Below are 27,451 nucleotides of genomic sequence, written 5' to 3'. Positions count from 1 at the left end.
CTAAAAGAAAGGAAAAACAAACAAACAAAAACTCATACCACCCAAGCAACACTGCAGAAAAAGCCAAATTCCCTGCCAAGTCAGCAAAGTCTGTCCTAAGCACAGAGGATACAAGCTGGATCATCCATGTCTGGTTCAGCTGTGTCAAAAAACGGATGGGTGCTCAGGAGCTCTGGCACCAAGGGAAGCACCAGGGTTGGATGCCGACTCCCCAGAAACTTCAAGCATCTGAAACAAACAAAATGAGAGCCCACTTTAGTTAAGTTAATAAATGCTTTAAAAAGTACTGGGAACTGGAATCAGAAAAGCTGATTTGAAATCGCAAATTCTGGACCATCTCCTTCTGCTACCTTTGCAGATAAGTCATTCAATTATTTTGGAACTCAAGTTAATTTACCTAAAAGATTGCATTTATTATGAAGACAAAAGATCTGGTCTGGGACATACTACTACTAGTTATTTAACCAACAGCCATTTCCCCCATCTTGCTTGCCAAGAGAACCCTGTTTTTACTCAGATATTGGGTAGGTGTCAAAGTGCTCAGAGAAAGTAGCCCAGGCTACTTTAGGCCCAACCACAGTTGGTCTAAACCCATTATGGCAATCCATTCCCATTTCCAGTGACTGCTTTTCGGGTAATCAAGTAACCCAGTTCTGGTCATTGGAGCAAGAGGGCAAGTCTGTTGGGGAGCCTCTCAGGGATGTTTTCCTAACCAAATAAAAAGAGAAATGCATGAGAGGGAATGCTCTTTCCTCTCCATCTTAAGATACTGTCTTATGAGGCAGCCTTCTTGCAACTATGAAGAAAAAGCCAAGGTAACTAGAGAAATCAACCAGAGTGTGAGCCCTGCTAAACTGATGAATGACCAATTAATCCTGAAACCAACTTACTGACTTCTTGTTATACAAAATAATTACACCTTATTGTTTCAGCTACTTTTAATCAGATTTTGTTACTTGAAGTCAAAAGCATCGTAACTGATAATCCTTGGTGAAGTTCTAAATCAGAAAAGCCCTGACCTGAAACTGAATAACTGTGTGACCTTGGACAGAAAAGTTTCTTACTGACAAAATGGAATTAAAATTCATTACCTCATACAGTTGCTTATAAGGCTTAAATGAGATAATGAAAGAAAAGTCCTTAAGGAAGGTGTCTGTGATTTAGTAAGACCTCAATTAACTACTAGTAGCTATTAATTGGCTATTAGATAACTATTATGACTACATGAAGGCTCTTTATAAGCTATGAAGGATTACATGTGTGGGTGATTATGCATTTTTATGATTTTTACTCATTTTATTGTTATTTATTATATATTTTATTTATTTTTATTTTATTATGTTCATTATTTATGCATATTTATTTTCATTTTACATAATTGTGGGTATTTATTATTTTATGTTTTATGTTTCATGTATTATTTTTATTTATTTCTTGTTATTTTTAAGTTTTGGCTTAGGAGGTGTGCTGAATTGAAAAGAAATATAAATCTAATTTCTGTTCTCATTGAGCTTACAATCCAGCAGAAGCAAAGATAACTAATTCCTACAAAGTAATGAACTATTGAATAAATGACACTCTGCTTTCTAACTGTCAAAAGTAGATGAGATCACAAGGATAGAGGACGTTTCACAGAAAAGATAGGCATGTATAATTGGTAGATTGGCAAAAAAGAGGAAATAACGCCATGAACAAATTCATGGATATATGGGGTATGGAAGGTATCACAAGGAAAACACTTTATATGTTTAGGAAAGTACATGTTTTCCCAGTCCTGTTTTTCTTTCTATGTGGAAAGAATTCATTAATTTTCTGACCTTTCTCAGACCTTTCAACTCACTGTGTCTCACAGCCACTGAAAATGGCCTCCAAGTGCCATTCCTTTAGCTTTCATTCCACTCAGATCTCCTAAGCACCTGGGCCTCTTAGATTTCAACTCTGACTTGGAATACTTTTTACTATCTTACCACCTCCCTCCCTATCTACATATTTCTTAGTTCTCTCCCTTCCTGCTATGTGAGGGCTAAGTCTGAGTTGAATCCACTTCTAAATCTCCACAACACATAACACAATGATTCGATTGTAACAAGTGCTCAATAAGCATGTTCAATGAACTAAAGATACATAAACAGAACAACTACCTCCTTCAAACTTTCTTTTATGTAACTATCTTTAGCAATGTCTTAAAAACATGCCACTGTGACTATTCCTTCAATCATTATCAAATTCTTTTTTGTTTTTTCTAAATAAAGCTACGATTCGTGGGAAGAAATGAGAAAAAAATCAAGTGATAATTAGAACAGGTGATGTCAAAATTTTTTGGAACACTTTAAGGTAAAGGAGTTTGTTGTCTATAATCACCTAATAGAGACAGTCTTACATAAATATTCTGGGTGAAATAAATACCCATCAATCTTATGTTAAGGTAAGAAGAATGTTCAGCAAAACCCCCCATAACAATCCCTTCATCAAGAATAATTAATCATTCCTTCTGTGTCACCACAGAACTACAGGCGCTGTTAGAGGTGTTTCTCCCAACAGCAACCCCCCACACCCCAAGTGACTGCGTGCTCCCTGAAGATAAGAAATGTATGTTGAATTGAGCTGAAATGGACTGAACAAACATGAAAAAATGTGAAAAACAGAAAACCAGGTATCAAAAATGTTACACAGAAAAAGACTCCTCTGGTCCTTCTACTTTTTAATGTATCTTCCAAGTACCTGATTGGACCCACAGGGTTTCTACTTTTGGTAACAGATTTTTTTCTGAAAATCAATAACCTATACAATTGAAGTGATCTCATCATACAGGCCCATATAAATATGTGCAGCACAATAATACACATCTTATATTAAATGTATGCCAAACAGTTCTTTGAATAGCAATCCATGAGAGTTTTAACAGTCTTGACTCTAGTTAGGAAAGTTAGAGGTAATCAGTGGAAAAAATGATTGTGATTTCCCATCTGTAGACCAAGTGCCCACCCTGCCTCAAATCTCTGCAGTCTGTGATCCTATACAAGATGCAAAATAGACAAAGGAGTAATTAACACTACACAGGAGACAAAGGAATCTCATTTCTACCTCGAACACCACAGGGCTTGGCACATAGTAAGCACACAGTAGGCACATAATATCTGGTAAGTGGATGGATGGACAAATGAATAAATAATCTAAAATGTGACAATCAATTTAAAAATGAGACTTCTGAGAGCTGAGTTCTAAACTGAGAGCAAAACTGAGGGTCATACCTTCAATCTATAATGATCCACAGCATAATGTCAACATTGTACATTTACCACATTATTAGACTTATTGAGCAAACAACCAAAAATGTCCTTACTTCCATATGGAGTCCCTATCAGTAGGGTACTTGGTTAAATTTTTCAGTAGCTCCACCAGTGCAAGATGAATCCCTTCTTTGGTTGAAACATTAGTACAGCATAAGAGTTCATGAAGAGCCTCTCTAATATCTCTGGATGAATCCTTAAAACAAAACAAAACAAAAAAAACAGGTGGTAATAATAATAACAATAATAATGATAATAGCAGCCACTGTAGATTTAGCTATTATGGAGGTGTGTACAAGTTACAATGAGAGACAGGGTAAAGACTGTCTCAATTTTCTGAGAGGGAAGGGCCTAGTAGTTAAGAAGACTTCACGGAGGAGGTGAGAGTTGAAAAATTCATTCATTTGTTCATTCATTCTTTTATACATCCAACATTTACTGAACACTTAGTCAAACATTTTCCAAGCACCTACTATTTATGAAGTGCTAGGGATATAGTAGTAATTAAAATAAAATTCTTGTTCTTAGGAGCTTCATTTTAATGAACAGACAAAAAAAACTAACTAAATATATAGGTCAGATAGCAGTACGTACTATGGAGAAAGTGAACAGCAGCTTAAGGGTACAGCACTGGGGTGGGTAGGGCATTTTACAAAGGAACAGCAAACACAAAGGCTATGAGGTGGACACATGTTTGAAAAACAGCAAAGAAGCCCCTGGGGCTGCGGCAGAGTGAGCTAGAGGAGTGTAGTAGATGTCAGAGAAGTGGCCTCTTCCTTTCCCAACTCCTCCTGCTCACCTCCACACTAAGATAACTGGAAAAGGTCACCAACTTAATGCTAAATAAAGTAAATTAACACACAGCAGTTCTACTCTTATTTTTTATCTCCACAGCATTTTTGCCAGTTCTTTAAAAATTTTTAATATAGACAGTATGAAACATATACAAAGTAGAGATAATAAATAAGTTTCAACAATTAACTGATAGCCAGTCTTGTTTCATCTGTACCTTAAACTACTCCTCCCAAGATTACTCTGAAGCCAGTCAGAGATATCATAGCATTTTATTGGTAAATATTTCCATATATACCTCTTTTTAAAAATGATTTTTATTTTTAAAAAACTCACAAAATCAATTATGCCTAAAAACTTAATAATTCCTTAATATCAAATATCTGGTCAAATTTTTCTGACTCCCAGCCTTTACCTGTGGCTACATGCTATCCTTCTGGCTGTACTGTTATTCCTTACCTTACTTTTGATGCTATCTTGTAATTTCTGGTTTACATCATTGCAGTCTCCATAAAAATATGAGCAACTCAGAGGCAAGAACAGCTACCCCTACTCTGACATCCTAACCTAGTACAGAACCTGGTTCAGCAAAAAAAAAAATCGGTAAATGTTTCTCAAATGATGCCATCAATATCATGAACTACTACCAAAGGAACGCTTTCACGTGCCAAGCATCATGCTAAGCACTTTACATGAATTCGCTAATTCGCACAAGTAACATATGAATATGTGGAATTATCCTTGCTTTATACATGAGGAAACTAAAGACCAGAGAGATTAAATAATTTGTCCAAAGTCACAAAACTGGAAGAGACACTCCGCTTAAGTCCTTTAATAGCTTCCAGGTGCTCTTTTCTTAATATGCCTTTCAAGGCTCTGCAGGAGCTGGTCCCGCCCACCCCTCCAGCCTGATGTCACACCACACACAAGCTCTGTTACAGCCAGGCCCTCTTTGGGGCTCTCCACTGTGCCAAGGTTCCACCTACCACAGAGTTTTGATACTTGCTGCTCCTCTGCCTGGAATGTTCTTGCACTTCACACTTCCAACTCTTCCTGCCAAGTTAGTGCCTAATTTCTTCTTCAGAGCTAAGCTTTAGAAGCTTTTCCTGATAGCTGCATCCTGTCAACCCCTAAAGACCAAACACCTCTGTGATACGCTCCCATGGGACCTCACTCCTTTCTATCATGAGCTCCTTAGCTTAGCTTATTCTTATACCTTCGTCTGCATCTTATTTGTCTCCCTAAATTATATGTATGGAAACCTAAATGTGTGTAATTTACATAAAATATGTATCTGTAAACCTAAATTATAAGGTCCATGAGAGCAGGGCCATGTTTTTTGTTCACTATTGTATCCCTCTCAGCACAGTGTTGATATATAACAGGGTTGATAAACATTAAAAAAAAATAGGGAAAAAGGAAGGACCAAACAGAGGGACTGAAAGGTTGATTCCAATCTGTCTAGCTCTCCATGCTGCAGACTTAACCATGAGATACAAAGCTTTCCATAAGAAACAACTCTCTACCACTAATAAGAGGCAGCTAAGTTGATGTAATGGAGAAAAAAAATTTGAAGTAGTAAGAAAACAATTTTGACTTGTGTGTTTCTTAAGAACTTCCTAGTTACACAATTGACCTGTGCAGATTTGTTTTAGGAAATGACTGAACCTTCACTATGCATAAGTCACCACATTAAATCCAGAAAGGAATATTACTATATACAACATACTTTCCTTAAGGAGCTCATAACTCATCAGGGAGGTAAGACAAACACACAAAATCTGCCATAAACAATAAAATGTAAAAACTAGAGTAAGAGACACATGGACTTGGTACTCAATAAATATGGCTTAAATGAAGGAATAAGGGAAAGAATCTATCTGATATGAAGTTCAAGAAAACTTCAAGAATGAGAAATTCAAAGAAGGGCAAATCGCCACGTCACTCCTCTGCATAAAATCCTCTAATAGTTTCCCATAATACTTAGATATAATCCTTCTTACAGTGGCCTCCAAAGTACTCCACTTGCCCCTACACAGCACTCAGACCTCATCTCCTACCACCTTTCTCCCTTTCTCACTCCGTTCCTATACTGCCTTTCTTACTCCCTGTTCTGTAAATACACCAAAGCTCATTTGTGCCTTAGACCCTTTCCACTAGCTGTTGTCTCTACCTGAAAGTCCTTCCCCCAATCTTCACATGACTGGTTTCTTTTTGTCATTCAAGACTCAACTCAAACATTGTCTCCTCAGGAAGGCTTTTACTAACCACTTAATATACATGAGTGAAATTTCCCATTCCTCCATCTCTGTTTATCTTTTGCACAGGATTTATCACTCTCTGAAACAATGTGGTTTGTTTACTCTGCCTTTCTTTAGAATATAAATTCCAAGAGAGCAGGGAACCTATATGTCTTGACACCACTACATTTCCAGCACATGCACAGTGCTTACTGAATTTGGATAGTAGCTCAATGTAACAAAATAAAAAGGTAAATTCCAGCAGGTACAGTCAACTAGCTAAGTCTCAAAGTAATGAAGGACATTGACACAGTAAATATAAGGAGCAGTGACAAGCAGAGTGGAATAGTTTAGAGACAATGAGTTTATATGAAGTCTAAACTTCTTGCACAGAACTCCAAGTCAAGGAGTTTAGACCTAAACAAATTCTTCATGAGTTTCATAAAAAAGTGCTCACAAATAAGCATACTGGTTGCCCTATGAACAATTCTGTACCTCAAAACACAGCTCAGCTACTTGGCAAAAATTTCCTGAGCATCTACTTGTGCAAGGCTCTGGAAATTTTTTAAAATGAAAGAAGCCAGAACCTTGAGAAGCCCAGTCTTGCAGAATAAAGAATTAAATAATCAGAACACATACAAATACAAGCTAGACACAGGTTGCCAGACCCAGAGTGTTAGAGGCATACAGAGGAGCACTATTTGGCCCATGGGTGGTAAGGTTAGTGAGGGAAGGTTTCCTAGATATGTTTCCTAATGTCATTCCTGTGAATAAGCAGAAGTCTGCTAGGTGAAAAATGGCAGTTTTGTAGGCAGAAGGGAAAAAATTACAGTGAAGGAAAAATGGCAAGGAAAAGTGATGTTTTAGGGAATGAGTACAGTATAAAGTGAGAACGGTGGGCATCCAAAAGACAAACAACAACAAATGTTGGCAAGGCTGCGGAGAAAGGGGAACCCTCCTACACTGCTGGTGGGAATGTAAATTAGTTCAACCATTGTGGAAAGCAGTAGGGAGATTCCTCAAAATGCTCAAAATAGAAATACCATTTGACCCAGGAATTCCACTTCTAGGAATTTACCCTAAGAATGCAGCAGCCCGGTTTGAAAAAGACAGATTCACCCCTATGTTTATTGCAGCATTATTTACAATTGCCAAAAAATGGAAGCAACCTAAGTGTCCATCAGTAGATGAGTGGACAAAGAAGATGTGGTACATATACACAATGGGATATTATTCAGCCATAAGAAGAAAACAAATCCTACCATTTGCAACAACATGGATGGAGCTAGAGGGTATTATGCTCAGTGAAATAAGCCAGGCGGAGAAAGACAAGTATCAAATGATTTCACTCATATGTGGAGTATAAGAACAAAGATAAACTGAAGGAACAAAACAACAGCAGACTCACAGAACCCAAGAATGGACTAACAGTTATCAAAGGGAAAGGGACTGAGGAGGATGGGTGGGAAGGGAGGGATAAGGGCGGGGAAAAAGAAAGGGGGCATTACGATTAGCATGGGAGGGGTGGGGCACGGAGAGGGCTGTGCAACACAGGAAGACAAGTAGGGATTCTGCAGCATCTTACTATGCTGATGGACAGGGACTGTGAAGGGGTATGTGGGGGGGACTTGGTGAAGGGGGGAGCCTAGTAAATATAATGTTCTTCATGTAACTGTAGATTAATGACACCAAAATTTTTTTAAAAAGTGAGAACAGTGGGAAAGAAAGCTAAAAAAAAGGAAAAGAAGGGGCTAGTTTATAGAGATCATCCATGATGAATAATACATGGAATACAACCTTATCTTCCTAGGAAAAAAATACATGAAAAATTATAAATAAAGATTTAGTATTCAGGAAAAATCTTAATATAAGTTCTAAGCAACTGAGAGAATAATAGGGAACTTCAAAGTCAAACACCCAATCTATTTTCTGAAGTAGGTAGCATAAATCTGTAACAAGTACTAATGACTAAACAAATTGCTATCTCTTTCACAATATCTGGAAAAAAAAGAAAGCCAGAAGCCAAATATCATTTATTAATATTATGAAAAACTTCAGTGCTGACAAAGAAAGTCCAGACATTTTAGAAAAATATTTCAAAAACCACATCGAGTTGAACAGCCTCTTATATCTGGGTACAACCACTTAGTAGCTGTGTGACCTGAAACAAATTACTTTTTTTCTCTGTAAAACTGCAGGGCTGAATGAACTGATCCTTAAGATTCCCTTCCTATTACAATGTCCTATGATTCACTAGAAGAATTAAATCAAATCAAAGGCAGAAAAGAATTCATTCTTTAGCCCCTGTTTTATTTTCTGCCACTTCCCGTCCTTCCTCCACCTCTTCAACTCCATGGCACTACAATGACTTCCTTTCAATTCTTCAAATATATTATACTCACTCTTACCTCTGGATCCTTACACACTGCTCCCTCCATTTGGTACCCTCTACACCACTGTCAGTGCCACCCCTTCCTAAGAAAATGCCTCATTAAGTCCTATTCCTCCTTCAAGTGTCCACACCAGCATTCCTCCTTTCTCCCCTATCTCCCCAGCCATACGTCAGACAACTCAGGTTAGGTACTCTCTGTATTGCCAGGGCACCATGCCTTTCCTGATCATAGCAATACTAAGCCTTACTGGAATTTCCTGTTTAGCAGTCAGTCTCATCCATCTTGGTGGAGTTGTGGGATGTGAGGCAGAGCTGGGCTGCCTATATACTACTGCACCACCAATACCTAGCACAATGCCTGGTTTAAAAAAACAAGTGACACTCAGTAGGCACTAATGCAAGAGATGAGTAACAAACCGAACACTCACCTCCAACACGGCCAGGACAGTGTCAAGCTGGTCCTCTCGGAGGGTGATGTTGTTAGAGATTTTTCTCATGGTATGTATGGACTGCAGACGTACCTCCTCAATTTCATCATTAAACATGTCAACCAGGAAATCAAGGCACTTCTCAGCAAAAGAGGGTGAAGATTGGGCCAGCATGCAGAGTGCCTCCACAGCAGCAATGCGGACCTCTAGCAAAAAGGGGACAGATATAACTGCACATCAAGTTAAAAGCCATGGGGAAAATCTAAGGATTCCTTCCCATTCAGGTTTGTCTTTCGCTCCTCTCACTCTACCAACTCCCTCTGGGAGGTCTCCTCCACGCCCACAGATCCAGCTGCCAAGCTTCATGCTGACCTACAGACAAGGACCTTGGTGTCACAGGGACTAAGGTTTAGATCCTGACTCCACAGACATGTGAGCAAGTCACATGTCTGTCCCCATCAACTGAATTTCTTGAAAATCTAAGTTCTTATTTATCTCAGTAGTCCAACCACAGTACAGTACTTACATAAATGGCAGTTTTTAAATAATTATTAAGATTAGAATAGGCCAGAATCATTATTCCAATTTTAGAGATAAAATTCAACAAGGTGCAATTAACTTGCTTCAAAGTGAGTGAGAGCAAAGATATGATGAGTACCTCGGTCTACTCATTCTAGACTAGCATCACATAGTGGTTAAGGGGAGAGGCTCTGGGATGACAGAGGTCTCATAGTGAAATGTGAAGAATAATCCTTCCACTAACTTGGAGAGTGATATTGAATAATTAACCTAATTTCCTAGCACCTCAATTTTCTCACCTGTTAAACAGTGGTAATAGCCACTTCCTTACAGAGTAGTTAGGAAGACTAAATCACATAATGTAGGCAAAACACATAGCACACTGTCTGGTATGTATTAAAAGCTCAAGAAATATCAGTTATGGCATAGGTATGGGTCTCACAAGCACCTTGAAAATAGATACGTCTTCTACCTCTTTACATGCTCAGAACATGTCACAGTAAAGCCACTGAATCCAGGGAGCCCTTTGTTCATTCAATAACGATGTTTTCTGAACAAGGTCTACATGCCAGGCCCTGTGCCAGTTCTGGGTGCTAGGATACAGAGATGAGGGATGAGTAAGCTATAGCCAATGTTCACAAGACTTCCATATATGCTTTGTTTGTTCCAGTGGTACCTACATGGCTCTGCAACAAAGCATATAGTTTCAAAAAAGAAAAGGAAAACACTCAAATTGTGGTTAAAGCTCAGAAATGTAATTTGTCTTTTATATAAGAAAGGTTTCATAGACACTTTAAAAGCAGTTACTACATTAAGGGAAGATGACTCAGATTTTTGTTAGTAGTTATGAATTCTTCCCTTTCATCAAAAGATTTGCTCCTCTTCACAATAATGTATTTTAAACACAAAATTGCTAATAATTACAAAGCAAGCCAGAGATGGACCCAAATGTGTTAACTGCTGGCTCCTCTTCCTAGGGTTTTACCTATTACACCACACTGACTTAGGTGTAATTCTTGCAAGTCTATTAAGGGAATCACAGAGAAACTTCTGATTGGCATGAGATAATCAGTATGACCTTAGCTGATGTAATTCCAAGCAGAAGCAAAGAAACTTTGTGTTTATTCTGAATATACAGTTTGGCTACAGGCAGTTAGTAATTTCTACTGGACTTTTTGGAATGTTGAAAATATATTACTGCCACCTTAGGGGTCTGGGACAGAAAAAAGGAATTAGCTATGCTTGGGGAAAAAAATGAGATCCTGGCTTTGCTACTTATTAGTCTTGTGTTTAGTATTTAAGGTATGAAGATGAACAAAAACAAGACTGTCTCCCAGTGTCTACAGACAAGAATAGTTAAGTGCAGTACAAAGTGGTGAGCAGTACAATGGAAAAAGCACAGAGAGTATAAGAACATGCAGAAGAAGAGGGGCGGAGCCAACATGGCGGCGTGAGTAGGACAGTGGGAATCTCCTCCCAAAAACATATATACTTTTGAAAATACAACAAACACAACTAGCCCTAAAAGAGAGACCAGAAGACGCAGGACAGTGGCCAGACTGCAGCTACACCAGCGAGAACCCAGCGACTGGTGAAAGGGGTAAGATACAAGCCCCGGCCCGGCGGGACCCGAGCGCCCCTCCCCCCAGCTCCCAGCGGGAGAAGAATAGGCAGAGCGGGAGGGAGACGGAGCCCAGGACTGCCGAACACCCAGCCCCAGCCATCCGGGCCAGAGCGCAGACACAGTACATGCCCAGGGGGCCCTGGATACTGGGGGAACAGGGAGTAAGACCTCTGAGAGGGTGCTGAAGCTGATGCCCCTGTGACAAAGAAAAGCGGGGGCTTTTTGAAAGTCTTAAAGGGACAGGGACTTAACAGCTTGACGGAAACAACCCAGGTCACAGTACAGCAGCTGGAAATTACAGGTAAAACCGGGTGCACTAACCCCCTGGGCAACAGCTCTGAGACCCCTCACGGAGGCAAACAGTCAAGCAGCCCCCCCATCCATTACCCCACCGGGCGCTGTGAAAGCAGAGAAGCAGCCTGAGACAAATTCCGCCCACAGAAAGGGAAATTTCTCCCTTCCGGCCAGGCAAGACACAAAGACCCACTCTACACGCAATTACCCAACACAAGCCACTAGGGGTCGCAGTTGCCCCAGTAAAGAAAGGCCAGTAGCAAGTGAAAATTTTGGCCCTCCCAGCTGACAGTCAATAGCACCTGTCACCATGAAAAGGCAAAAAAATATGATCCAGACAAGATTAACCCAGACAGCTTCAGCATCTGCTACATCTTCCCCTGAGAAGGAATCTGGGGAGATAGATTTAGCCAGTCTACCTGAAAAAGAATTCAAAACAAAAGTCATAACCATGCTGGTGGGGCGGAAGATGGCGGCGTGAGTAGAGCAGCGGAAATCTCCTCCCAAAACAACATATATCTATGAAAATATAACAAAGACAACCCTTCCTAGAATAAAGACCAGAGGACACAGGACAATATCCACACCACATCCGCACCTGAGAGAACCCAGCGCCTCGCGAAGGGGGTAAGATACAAGCCCCGGCCCCGCGGGAGCCGAGCGCCCCTCCCCCCAGCTCCCGGCGGGAGAAGAGCAGGCAGAGCGGGAGGGAGACGGAGCCCAGGACTGCCGAACACCCAGCCCCAGCCATCCGGGACAGAGTGCAGGGCCCTCGATACTGGGAAAACAGGGCAGCAAGAACAGTGAGCAGGCACTGGAGGCTGGGCGACAGAGGACATAAGAAAAGCGCGCGACCATTTTTTTTTTTTGCTTTTTTGCTGCTTTGTTTTGGCGAGCGCTTTTTGGAAGTCTTAAAGGGACAGGGACCCCAATATTAGGGAAACAGGGCAGAAAGACCGGTGAGCAGAGGCCTGAGGCTGGCACCGGAGAATAAAGAAAAACGAACGACCACCTTTTTTTTTTTTAATTAAAAATTTTTTTTTTTTTTTATTAAAAAAATTTTTTTTTCTTGTTTTTTTTTGTGGTCGTTGTTTTGTTTTGGCGGGTGCTTTTTGGAAGTCTTAAAGGGGCAGGGCGGGCCACTTAATCCAGAGGTAGGGAATCCGGGATCTCTGGGCACCCTAACCCCTGGGCTGCAGGGAGCAGGGAGGCCCCTTACGGAGATAAATAGCCTCCCAGCAGCTCCTGCTCCAACGCGACTCCACCATTTTGGAGTAGCTGCCCGAGCCAGGCCACGCCCACAGCAACAGCGGAGATTAACTCCATAGCAGCCGGGCAGGAAGCAGAAACCCTGTCTGCGCGCAGCTGCACAGCACAAGCCACTAGAGGCCGCTGTTCTCCCAGGAGAGGAGGGCCACAAACCAACAAGAAAGGAAGTCCTTCCAGCCGTCACTCGTCCCAGTTCTGCAGACTATTCCTATCACCATGAAAAGGCAAAGCTACAGGCAGACAAAGATCACAGAGACAACACCAGAGAAGGAGACAGACCTAACCAGTCTTCCTGACAAAGAATTCAAAATAAGAATCATAAACATGCTGACAGAGATGCAGAGAAATACGCAAGAGAAATGGGATGAAGTCCGGAAAGAGATCACAGATGCCAGAAAGGAGATCGCAGAAATGAAACAAACTCTGGAAGGGTTTATAAGCAGAATGGATAGAATGCAAGAGGCCATTGATGGAATTGAAATCAGAGAACAGGAACGCATAGAAGCTGACATAGAGAGAGACAAAAGGATCTCCAGGAATGAAACAATATTAAGAGAACTGTGTGACCAATCCAAAAGGAACAATATCCGTATTATAGGGGTCCCAGAAGAAGAAGAGAGAGGCAAAGAGATGGAAAGTATCTTAGAAGAAATAATTGCTGAAAACTTCCCCACACTGGGGGAGGAAGTAATCAAACAGACCACGGAAATACACAGAACCCCCAACAGAAAGGATCCAAGAAGGGCAACACCAAGACACATAATAATTAAAATGGCAAAGATCAAGGACAAGGAAAGAGTGTTAAAGGCAGCTAGAGAGAAAAAGGTCACCTATAAAGGGAAACCCATCAGGCTAACGTCAGATTTCTCAACAGAAACCCTACAGGCCAGAAGAGAATGGCATGATATATTTAATACAATGAAACAGAAGGGCCTTGAACCAAGGATACTGTATCCAGCACGACTATCATTCAAATATGACGGTGGGATTAAACAATTCCCAGACAAACAAAAGCTGAGGGAATTTGCTTTCCACAAACCACCTCTACAGAACATCTTACAGGGACTGCTCTAGATGGGAGCACTCCTAGAAAGAGCACAGCACAAAACACCCAACATATGAAGAATCGAGGAGGAGGAACAAGAAGGGAGAGAAGAAAAGAATCTCCAGACAGTGTATATAACAGCTCAATAAGTGAGCTAAGTTAGGCAGTAAGATACTAAAGAGGCTAACCTTGAACCTTTGGTAACCACGAATTTAAAGCCTGCAATGGCAATAAGTACATATCTTTCAATAGTCACCCTAAATGTTAATGGGTTGAATGCACCAATCAAAAGACACAGAGTAACAGAATGGATAAAAAAGCAAGACCCATCTATATGCTGCTTACAAGAAACTCACCTCAAACCCAAAGACATGTACAGACTAAAAGTCAAGGGATGGAAAAACATATATCAAGCAAACAACAGTGAGAAGAAAGCAGGGGTTGCAGTACTAATATCAGACAAAATAGACTTCAAAACAAAGAAAGTAACAAGAGATAAAGAAGGACACTACATAATGATAAAGGGCTCAGTCAAACAAGAGGATATAACCATTCTAAATATATATGCACCCAACACAGGAGCACCAGCATATGTGAAACATATACTAACAGAACTAAAGGGGGATATAGACTGCAATGCATTCATTCTAGGAGACTTCAACACACCACTCACCCCAAAGGATAGATCCACTGGGCAGAAAATAAGTAAGGACACGGAAGCACTGAACAACACAGTAGAGCAGATGGACCTAATAGACATCTATAGAACTCTACATCCAAAAGCAGCGGGATATACATTCTTCTCAAGTGCACATGGAACATTCTCCAGAATAGACCACATACTAGGCCACAAAAAGAGCCTCAGAAAATTCCAAAAGATTGAAATCCTACCAACCAACTTTTCAGACCACAAAGGCATAAAACTAGAAATAAACTGTACAAAGAAAGCAAAGAGGCTCACGAACACATGGAGGCTTAACAACACGCTCCTAAATAATCAATGGATCAATGACCAAATCAAAATGGAGATCCAGCAATATATGGAAACAAATGACAACAACAACACTAAGCCCCAACTTCTGTGGGACACAGCAAAAGCAGTCTTAAGAGGAAAGTATATAGCAATCCAAGCATATTTAAAAAAGGAAGAGCAATCCCAAATGAATGGTCTAATGTCACAATTATCGAAATTGGAAAAAGAAGAACAGATGAGGCCTAAGGTCAGCAGAAGGAGGGACATAATAAAGATCAGAGAAGAAATAAATAAAATTGAGAAGAATAAAACAATAGCAAAAATCAATGAAACCAAGAGCTGGTTCTTCGAGAAAATAAACAAAATAGATAAGCCTCTAGCCAGACTTATTAAGAAGAAAAGAGAGTCAACACAAATCAACAGTATCAGAAACGAGAAAGGAAAAATCACGACGGACCCCACGGAAATGCAAAGAATTATTGGAGAATACTATGAAAACCTATATGCTAACAAGCTGGGAAACCTAGGAGAAATGGACAACTTCCTAGAAAAATATAACCTTCCAAGATTGACCCAGGAAGAAACAGAAAATCTAAACAGACCAATTACCAGCAACGAAATTGAAGAGGTAATCAAAAAACTACCAAAGAACAAAACCCCCGGGCCAGATGGATTTACCTCGGAATTTTATCAGACATACAGGGAAGACATAATACCCATTCTCCTTACAGTTTTCCAAAAAATAGAGGAGGAGGGGATACTCCCAAACTCATTCTATGAAGCTAACATCACCCTAATACCAAAACCAGGCAAAGACCCCACCAAAAAAGAAAACTACAGACCAATATCCCTGATGAACGTAGATGCAAAAATACTCAACAAAATATTAGCAAACCGAATTCAAAAATACATCAAAAGGATCATACACCATGACCAAGTGGGATTCATTCCAGGGATGCAAGGATGGTACAACATTCGAAAGTCCATCAACATCATCCACCACATCAACAAAAAGAAAGACAAAAACCACATGATCATCTCCATAGATGCTGAAAAAGCATTTGACAAAGTTCAACATCCATTCATGTTAAAAACTCTCAGCAAAATGGGAATAGAGGGCAAGTACCTCAACATAATAAAGGCCATCTATGATAAACCCACAGCCAACATTATATTGAACAGTGAGAAGCTGAAAGCATTTCCTCTGAGATCGGGAACTAGACAGGGATGCCCACTCTCTCCACTGTTATTTAACATAGTACTGGAGGTCCTAGCCACGGCAATCAGACAAAATAAAGAAATACAAGGAATCCAGATTGGTAAAGAAGAAGTTAAACTGTCACTATTTGCAGATGACATGATACTGTACATAAAAAACCCTAAAGACTCCACCCCAAAACTACTAGAACTGATATCGGAATACAGCAAAGTTGCAGGATACAAAATCAACACACAGAAATCTGTGGCTTTCCTATATACTAACAATGAACCAACAGAAAGAGAAATCAGGAAAACAACTCCATTCACAATTGCATCAAAAAAAATAAAATACCTAGGAATAAACCTAACCAAAGAAGTGAAAGACTTATACTCTGAAAACTACAAGTCACTCTTAAGAGAAATTAAAGGGGACACTAACAGATGGAAACTCATCCCATGCTCGTGGCTAGGAAGAATTAATATCGTTAAAATGGCCATCCTGCCCAAAGCAATATACAGATTTGATGCAATCCCTATGAAACTACCAGCAACATTCTTCAATGAACTGGAACAAATAATTCAAAAATTCATATGGAAACACCAAAGACCCCGAATAGCCAAAGCAATCCTGAGAAAGAAGAATAAAGTAGGGGGGATCTCACTCCCCAATTTCAAGCTCTACTATAAAGCCATAGTAATCAAGACAATTTGGTACTGGCACAAGAACAGAGCCACAGACCAATGGAACAGACTAGAGAATCCAGACATTAACCCAGACATATATGGTCAATTAATATTTGATAAAGGAGCCATGGACATACAATGGCGAAATGACAGTCTCTTCAACAGGTGGTGCTGGCAAAACTGGACAGCTACATGTAGGAGAATGAAACTGGACCATTGTCTAACCCCATATACAAAAGTAAACTCAAAATGGATCAAAGACCTGAATGTAAGCCATGAAACCATTAAACTCTTGGAAGAAAACATAGGCGAAAACCTCTTAGACATAAACATGAGTGACCTCTTCTTGAACATATCTCCCCGGGCAAGGAAAACAACAGCAAAAATGAGTAAGTGGGACTATATTAAGCTGAAAAGCTTCTGTACAGCAAAAGACACCATCAATAGAACAAGAAGGATCCCTACAGTATGGGAGAATATATTTGAAAATGACACATCCGATAAAGGCTTGACGTCCAGAATATATAAGGAGCTCTCACGCCTCAACAAACAAAAAACAAATAACCCAATTAAAAAATGGGCAGAGGAACTGAACAGACAGTTCTCCAAAAAAGAAATACAGATGGCCAACAGACACATGAAAAGATGCTCCACATCGCTAATTATCAGAGAAATGCAAATTAAAACTACAATGAGGTATCACCTCACACCAGTAAGGATGGCTGCCATCCAAAAGACAAACAACAACAAATGTTGGCGAGGCTGTGGAGAAAGGGGAACCCTCCTACACTGCTGGTGGGAATGTAAGTTAGTTCAACCATTGTGGAAAGCAGTATGGAGGTACATCAAAATGCTCAAAACAGACTTACCATTTGACCCAGGAATTCCACTCCTAGGAATTTACCCTAAGAATGCAGCAATCAAGTTTGAGAAAGACAGATGCACCCCTATGTTTATTGCAGCACTATTTACAATAGCCAAGAATTGGAAGCAACCTAAATGTCCATCAATAGATGAATGGATAAAGAAGATGTGGTACATATACACAATGGAATACTACTCAGCTATAAGAAAAGGGCAAATCCAATCATTTGCAGCAACATGGATGGAGCTGGAGGGTATTATGCTCAGTGAAACAAGCCAAGCGGAGAAAGAGAAATACCAAATGATTTCACTTATCTGTGGAATATAAGAACAAAGGAAAAACTGAAGGAACAAAACAGCAGCAGAATCACAGAACTCAAGAATGGACTAACAGGTACCAAAGGGAAAGGGACTGGGGAGGATGGGTGGGTAGGGAGGGATAAGGGGGGGAGAAGTAGGGGGGTATTAAGATTAACATGCATGGGGGGGTAGGAGAAAAGGGAGGGCTGTACAACACAGAGAAGGCAAGTAGTGATTCTACAACATTTAGCTATGCTGATGGACAGTGACTGTAAAGGGGTTTATAGGGGAGACCTGGTATAGGGGAGAGCCTAGTAAACATAATATTCGTCATGTAAGTGTAGATTAGTGATAGCAAAAAAAAAAAAAAAAAAAAAGGGCAGTTCCTGTGTGGTAACCTCCAACGAGTTCTACACAAGGGTATAAAGGGCATATAAAAGTGTAGGCAAAGGGTCTGTTTGTGTTTATACAGAGGATCAAAGCCTAATTGGGCTACCCCGAAAATGAACTAAGATACGATATGAAAAAGAACTTCCAACATCTGCACCCTCTGGAAGACTCATGCCAGAAGATGATCATCAAAAAACCCCAACAAAGATCCACGCACTGCTACAGCTGTAGATGCACTCATCCCACCAGTTCCTGGACCTGCCATGGGAATGAGGAAGGAGATATCTAAGCTGGCCTGTGCATATAGTAAAACAACAAAATTGGACTGGATCTATACTGTTGGAACTCAACCAAGAATTTGGAGAAGTGCAAATTGTAGCGCTCCAAAGTCTTACAACTACAAACTATTTATTGTTAAAAGAACATATGGCATGTGAACAGTCCCCAGGAATGGGTTGTTTTAATTTGTCTGATTTCTCTCAGACTGTTCAAGTTCACTTGGACAATATCCACCATATCATAGATAAGTTTTCACAAATGCCTAAGGTGCCTAACTGGTTTTCTTGGTTTCACTGCAGATGGCTGGTAATTACAGATATGCTTTGGTTATGTAACTATACTCCTATTATGTTAATGTGTGTGTGCAATTTAAGTAGTAGCTTAAAACGTATACATGCTGAAGTTACTCTACAAGAAGATATATCAAAGAAATAATCAATCTTCCCAAGTTTTCTTCCGCCTGCTACTTCTATAGCTTTTCTTCTTCCTTCCTAATTACAACCCTTAAATAGAATTCGTGCCTCATATCAAATTTACCGAGTATCATAATTCTTCCAAGTGGTAAAGATACCTCAAGACAAATGCTGGGCATAGAAGCCACAGGGCATAAATATGCAAAGAAGTAAAAAGCTAACTTTTTCAAACAATAAGGCTTCTCTCTCACTTACCAACTTCTCATTTCCCTGTATGGCCCCGGAAGATGACTGGTTAGCCAGAGACGGGTAAGATTCCTCAAGGGAGGAACAACCTAAGACAGGCACAGTCGCAGGGGGGCCATCAGGTGAGAAATTGGGGATCAACAGAGGTGAGGCTTAGAACCTCACCCCCCCGTTCTGAGAGAAATCTTCTGCATACGTGGATGTTTTATTGCCCTGGTCTAGCTTGGATTAACACATAGTCTACAGGCACACACCTGATCATCTACATGTGCTCTCTTACAACACTAAACTATGTTTTCTACCTTTATCTTGTATCTACCTACCACTTCAGCATTTTATTAAAAATAATAATAATAAAGAGAGAAATGTGGTATCCACATATAAATCAAGTATAAAAACCAAATGAGTATTCATATTTGAACTGACTGTTTATAGTTCATAATGCATGAGCAAAACCGAAAGTTTCTGTGATGACTGCCCTTGTACTGTTCACTATGTAACTTATTCATTATGTAAGAATTTGTTCTACATGTAAAAACTTGTTTGTTATGCCTCAGAAGATTGGAGACTGACAAAAATTAGGCTTGGGGTGGAATAATGATTGTGCATTGAGCATTGACTCCCCTATACAGAATTTTATTGTCATTAACAACCATTTGATCAATAAATATGAGAGATGCCCTCACAAAAAAAAAAAAAAAAAAGGACAGACTTCCAATGGTAAAATAAATTAGTAACCGGGATGTAAGGTATAGCATAAGGAATATAGTCAAGATATTGTAACAGCCTGGTAGGGTGATAGCTGGAACCTAGAATTATGTATATAAATGTTCTACCACTGTGTTGTACACTTGAAACTCATGTAATGTAATACTGTGTGTCAACTACCCTTCAATAAAAAATAATTATTAAAAAAAAAAAAAAAAAAAAAAAAAAAAAAAAAAAAAAAGTCATAACCATGCTGATGGACTTGCAGAGAAATATGCAAGAACTAAGGAAGGAGAATTCAGAAATAAAACAAGCTCTGGAAGGACTTCAAAACAGAATGGACGAGATGCAAGAGACCATTAATGGACTAGAAAACAGAGAACAGGAACGCAGAGAAGCTGATGCAGAGAGAGATAAAAGGATCTCCAGGAATGAAAGAATTTTAAGACAGCTGAGTGATCAATCTAAAAGGAATAATATAAGGATCATAGGCATTCCAGAAGAAGTAGAGAGAGAAAAGGGGATAGAAAATGTCTTTGAAGAAATAATTGCTGAAAATTTCCCCAAACTAGGGGAAGAAATGGCCTCTCAGACCACAGAGGTACACAGAACTCCCATGACAAGGGATCCAAGGAGGGCAACACCAAGACACATAATAATTAAAATGGCAAAGATCAAAGACAAGGACAAAGTATTACAAGCAGCCAGAGAGAAAAAAAAGGTTACCTACAAAGGAAAACCCATCAGGCTATCATCAGACTTCTCAACAGAAACCCTACAGGCCAGAAGAGAATGGCATGATATACTTAATGCAATGAAACAGAAGGGCCTCGAACCAAGACTACTGTATCCAGCACGAATATCATTTAAATATGAAGGAGGGATTAAACAATTCCCAGACAAGCAAAAGTTGAGGGAATTTGCCTCCCACAAACCACCTCTACAGGGCATCCTACAGGGACTGCTCTAGATGGGAGCACTCCTAAAAAGAGCACACAACAAAACACCCAACATATGAAGAAGGGAGGAGGAGGAATAAGAAGGGAGAGAAATAAAGAATCATCAGATTGTGTTTATAATAGCTCAACAAGCGAGTTAAGTTAGACAGTAAGACAGTAAAGAAGCTAACCCTAAACCTTTGGTAACCACAAACTTAAAGCCTGCAATGGCAATAAATTCATACCTTTCAATAATCACCCTAAATGTAAATGGACTGAATGCACCAATCAAAAGACACAGAGTAACAGAATGGATAAAAAAGCAAGATCCATCCATATGCTGCTTACAAGAGACTCACCTCAAACCCAAAGACGCGCACAGACTTAAAGTCAAGGGATGGAAAAAGATATTTCAAGCAAACAAGAGAGAGAAGAAAGCAGGTGTTGCAATTCTGGTATCAGACAAAACAGACTTCAAAATAAAGAAAGTAACAAAAGACAAAGAAGGACAGTACATAATGATAAAGGGCTCAGTCCATCAAGAGGATATAACCATTATAAATATATATGCACCCAATACAGGAGCACCAACATACCTGAAACAAATATTAACAGAACTAAAGGAGGAAATAGAATGCAATGCATTCATTCTAGGAGACTTCAACACACCACTCACTCCAAAGGACAGATCCACCAGACAGAAAATAAGTAAGGACACAGAGGCACTGAACAACACACTACAACAGATGGACCTAATAGACATCTACAGAACTCTACATCCAAAAGCAACAGGATACACGTTCTTCTCAAGTGTACATGGAACATTCTCCAGAATAGACCACATACTAGGACACAAAAAGAGCCTCAGTAAATTCCAAAAGATTGAAATCCTACCAACCAACTTTTCAGACCACAAAGGCATTAAACTAGAAATAAACTGTTCAAAGAAAGCAAAAAGGCTCACAAACACATGGAGGCTAAACAACACGCTCCTAAATAATCAATGGATCAATGACCAAATCAAAATGGAGATCCAGCAATATATGGAAACAAATGACAACAACAACACTAAGCCCCAACTTCTGTGGGACGCAGCAAAAGCAGTCTTAAGAGGAAAGTATATAGCACTCCAAGCATATTTAAAAAAGGAAGAGGAATCCCAAATGAACGGTCTAATGTCACAACTATCAAAATTGGAAAAAGAAGAACAAATGAGGCCTAAGGTCAGCAGAAGGAGGGACATAATAAAGATCAGAGAAGAAATAAATAAAATTGAGAAGAATAAAACAATAGCAAAAATCAATGAAACCAAGAGCTGGTTCTTCGAGAAAATAAACAAAATAGATAAGCCTCTAGCCAGACTTATTAAGAGGAAAAGAGAGTCAACACAAATCAACAGTATCAGAAATGAGAAAGGAAAAATCACAACAGATCCCGCAGAAATACAAAAAATTATTAGAGACTACTATGAAAACCTATATGCTAACAAGCTGGGAAACCTAGGAGAAATGGACAACTTCCTAGAAAAATACAACCTTCCAAGACTGACCAAGGAAGAAACACAAAAGTTAAACAAACCAATTACCAGCAACGAAATTGAAGCGGTAATCAAAAAACTACCAAAGAACAAAACCCCCGGGCCAGATGGATTTACCTCGGAATTTTATCAGACATACAGGGAAGACATAATACCCATTCTCCTTAAAGTTTTCCAAGAAATAGAAGAGGAGGGGATACTCCCAAACTCATTCTATGAAGCTAATATCACCCTAATACCAAAACCAGGCAAAGACACCACCAAAAAAAAAAAACTACAGACCAATATCCCTGATGAACGTAGACGCAAAAATACTCAACAAAATTTTAGCAAACCGAATTCAAAAATACATCAAAACCATCGTACACCATGACCAAGTGGGATTCATCCCAGGGATGCAAGGATGGCACAACATTCGAAAGTCCATCAATATCATCCACCACATCAACAAAAAGAAAGACAAAAACCACATGATCATCTCCATAGATGCTGAAAAAGCATTTGACAAAGTTCAACATCCATTCATGATAAAAACTCTCAGCAAAATGGGAATAGAGGGCAAGTACCTCAACATAATAAAGGCCATCTATGAAAAACCCACAGCCAACATTATATTGAATAGCGAGAAGCTGAAAGCATTTCCGCTGAGATCGGGAACTAGACAGGGATGCCCACTCTCCCCACTGTTATTTAACATTGTACTAGAGGTCCTAGCCACGGCAATCAGACAAAACAAAAAAATACAAGGAATCCAGATTGGCAAAGAAGAAGTCAAACTGTCACTATTTGCAGATGACATGATACTGTACATAAAAAACCCTAAAGACTCCACCCCAGAACTACTAGAACTGATATCGGAATACAGCAAAGTTGCAGGATACAAAATCAACACACAGAAATCTGTGGCTTTCCTATATACCAACAATGAACCAACAGAAAGAGAAATCAGGAAAACAACTCCATTCACAATTGCATAAAAAAAAATAAAATACCTAGGAATAAACCTAACCAAAGAAGTGAAAGACTTATATTCTGAAAACTACAAGTCACTCTTAAAAGAAATTAAAGGGGACACTAACAGATGGAAACGCATCCCATGCTCATGGCTAGGAAGAATTCATATCGTCAAAATGGCCATCCTGCCCAAAGCAATATACAGATTTGATGCAATCCCTATGAAACTACCAGCAACATTCTTCAATGAACTGGATCAAATAATTCAAAAATTCATATGGAACCACCAAAGACCCCGAATAGCCAAAGCAATCCTGAGAAAGAAGAATAAAGTAGGGGGGATCTCACTCCCCAACTTCAAGCTCTATTATAAAGCCATAGTAATCAAGACAATTTGGTACTGGCACAAGAACAGAGCCACAGACCAATGGAACAGACTAGAGAATCCAGACATTAACTCAGACATATATGGTCAATTAATATTTGATAAAGGAGCCATGGACATGCAATGGCGAAATGACAGTCTCTTCAACAGATGGTGCTGGCAAAACTGGACAGCTACATGTAGGACAATGAAACTGGACCATCGTCTAACCCCATATACAAAAGTAAACTCAAAATGGATCAAAGACCTGAATGTAAGTCATGAAACCATTAAACTCTTGGAAGAAAACATAGGCACAAACCTCTTAGACATAAACATGAGTGACCTCTTCTTGAACATATCTCCCCGGGCAAGGAAAACAACAGCAAAAATGAACAAGTGGGACTATATTAAGCTGAAAAGCTTCTGTACAGCAAAAGACACCATCAATAGAACAAAAAGAAACCCTACAGTATGGGAGAATATCTTTGAAAATGACACATCCGATAAAGGCTTGACGTCCAGAATATATAAAGAGCTCACACGCCTCAACAAACAAAAAACAAATAACCCAATTAAAAAATGGGCAAAGGAACTGAACAGACGGTTCTCCAAAAAAGAAATACAGATGGCCAACAGACACATGAAAAGATGCTCCACATCGCTAATTATCAGAGAAATGCAAATTAAAACTACAATGAGGTATCACCTCACACCAGTAAGGATGGCTGCCATCCAAAAGACAAACAACAACAAATGTTGGCGAGGCTGTGGAGAAAGGGGAACCCTCCTGCACTGCTGGTGGGAATGTAAGTTAGTTCAACCATTGTGGAAAGCAGTATGGAGGTACATCAAAATGCTCAAAACAGACTTACCATTTGACCCAGGAATTGCACTCCTAGGAATTTACCCTAAGAATGCAGCAATCAAGTATGAGAAAGATCAGTGCACCCCTATGTTTATCGCAGCACTATTTACAATAGCCAAGAATTGGAAGCAACCTAAATGTCCATCGATAGATGAATGGATAAAGAAGATGTGGTACATATACACAATGGAATACTACTCAGCCATAAGAAAAGGGCAAATCCAACCATTTGCAGCAACATGGATGGAGCTGGAGGGTATTTTGCTCAGTGAAACAAGCCAAGCAGAGAAAGAGAAATACCAAATGATTTCACTCATCTGTGGAATATAAGAACAAAGGAAAAACTGAAGGAACAAAACAGCAGCAGAATCACAGAACTCAAGAATGGACTAACAGGTACCAAAGGGAAAGGGACTGGGGAGGATGGGTGGGTAGGGAGGGATAAGGGGGGAGAAGTAGGGGGGTATTAAGATTAGCATCCATAGCGGGGTGGGAGAAAGGGGAGGGCTGTACAACACAGAGAAGACAAGTAGTGATTCTACAACAGGTTGCTACGCTTATGGACAGTGACTGTAAAGGAGTATATAGGGGGGACCTGGTATAGGGGAGAGCCTAGTAAACAAAGTATTTGTCATGTAAGTGTAGATTAATGATTAAAAAAAAAAATGCAGTTCCTATGTGGTGACCTCTAATGAGTTCTACACAATGATATAAAGGACATATAAAAGTGTAGGCAAAGGGTCTGTTTGTGTTTATACAGAGGATCAAAGCCTAATTTGGCTACCCCGAAAATGAACTAAGATACGATATGAAAAAGAACTTCCAACATCAGCACTCTCTGGAAGACTCATGCCAGAAGATGATCATCAAAAAACCCCAACAAAGATCCACGCACTGCTACAGCTGTAGATGCACTCATCCCACCAGTTCCTGGACTTGCCGTGGGAATGAGGAAGGAGATATCTAAGCTGGCCTGTGCATGCAGTAAAACAAAAATTGGACTGGATCTATACTGTTGGAACTCAACCAAGAATTAGGAGAAGTGCAAATCGTAGCACTCCAAAATCTTACAACCACAGACTATTTATCTTTAAAAGAACATATGGGATATGAACAGTCCCCAGGAATGGGGTGTTTTAATTTGTCTGATTTCTCTCAGACTGTTTAAGTTCAGTCGGACAATATCCACCATATCATAGATAAGTTTTCACAAATGCCTAAGGTGCCTAACTGGTTTTCTTGGTTTCACTGGAGATGGCTGGTAATTACAGGTATGCTTTGGTTAGGTAACTATATTCCTATTATGTTAATGTGTGTGCACAATTTAATTAGTCGTGTAAAACCTATCCATGCTGAAGTTACTCTACAAGAAGATATGTCAAAGAAATAATCAATCTTCCCAGGTTTTCTTCTGCCTGCTACTTCTGTAGCTTTTCTTCTTCCTACCTAATCACAACCTTTAAATAGAACTCATGCCACATGTCGAACTTACCGAGTATCATAATTCTTCCAAGTGGTAAAGACACCTCAAGACAAATGCTGGGCATAGAAGCCACAGGGCATAAATATGCAAAGAAGTAAAAAGCTAACCTTTTCAAACGATAAGGCTTCTCTCTCACTTTCCAACTTAACATTTCCCTGTATGGCCCCGGAAGATGACTGGTTAGCCAGAGACGGGTAAGATTCCTCAAGGGAGGAACAACCTAAGACAGGCACAGTCGCAGGGGGCCATCTGGTGAGAAAATGGGGAGCAGCAGAGGTGAGGCTTAGAACCTCCCCCCTCATGTTCTGAGAGAAATCTTCTGCATACATGGATGTTTATTGCCCTCGTCTAGCGCGGATTAACACATAGTCTACAGGCACACACCTGATCATCTACATTTGCTCTCTTACAACACTAAACTCTGTTTTCTACCTTTATCTCGTATCTACCTACCACTTCAGCATTTTATTAAAAATAATAATAATAGAGAAATGTGGTATCCACATATAAATCAGGTTTAAAAATCAAATGAATATTCATATTTGAACTGACTGTGTATAGTTCATAATGCATTAACAAAACCGAAAGCTTCTGTGATGACTGCCCTTGCACTGTTCACCATGTAACTTATTCACTATGTAAGAATTTGTACTCCATGTAAGAACTTGTTCGTTATGCATCAGAAGATTGGAGACTGACGAAAATTGGGCTTGGGGTGGATTAATGATTGTGCATTGAGTATTGACCCCCCTATACAGAGATTTGTTGTGGTTAACAACTATTTGATCAATAAATATGAGAGATGCCCTCACAATATATATATATAAACACACTTCCAATTGTAAAATAAATAAGTAACCGGGATGTAATGTATAGCATAAGGAATATAGTCAAGATATTGTAACAACTTGGTATGGTGATACCTGGTACCTAGAAATATCATGTATATAAATGTTGAGTCGCTGTGTTGTACACCTGAAACTAATGTAATGCAATGCTGTTGTCAACTACCCTTCAATAAAAAAAAAAAAAAAAAAAAAAAAAAAAGAACATGCAGAAGAAGCACAGAGCCCAGGAAGGAAAAAGAACATGGAATAGCGAACTAAAAGTATGTATGATACTAGAGTCTCCAGCCAATGAAATAAGGCTCCATTTCATTTCCATCAGTGTGTCCCTTAAAACCCTAATTTACCCAGAATTTTATAAATATGATAAAATTAGAAAACTGCCATATCTGGTAACAGTTATGATCTATTCACTTTCCAAAGTTCCTTTAATTAAACCTTAGTGACAAACTGAAAATTAGAACTAAACCACATAAATACAGTAATGAAATCCAGTTGTAGAAACTAAACAA

General features: G+C 39.5%; 1 protein-coding gene across 2 annotated transcripts in view; it reads right to left on the bottom strand.

Moving 5' to 3' along the window:
- The window catches only part of INTS4 (integrator complex subunit 4), a 159,794-nt gene that overhangs the window by 36,579 nt on the left and 95,764 nt on the right, over positions 1–27,451 (bottom strand). For both annotated transcript variants that reach the window (XM_036895474.2, XM_057507195.1), the window contains 3 exons: positions 9,143–9,348; positions 3,344–3,486; positions 113–228 (listed from right to left, as the gene is read on the bottom strand). In XM_036895474.2, the coding sequence (XP_036751369.2) occupies positions 113–228; positions 3,344–3,486; positions 9,143–9,348 (465 nt within the window). The remainder of the gene's footprint in view (positions 1–112; positions 229–3,343; positions 3,487–9,142; positions 9,349–27,451) is intronic.

The sequence above is a fragment of the Manis pentadactyla genome, chromosome 9 (assembly GCF_030020395.1).
Source record: "Manis pentadactyla isolate mManPen7 chromosome 9, mManPen7.hap1, whole genome shotgun sequence".
NCBI lineage: Eukaryota > Metazoa > Chordata > Mammalia > Pholidota > Manidae > Manis > Manis pentadactyla.
Note: the sequence above shows the minus strand (reverse complement) of the source record. Positions and strands in the feature narration are given on the sequence as shown.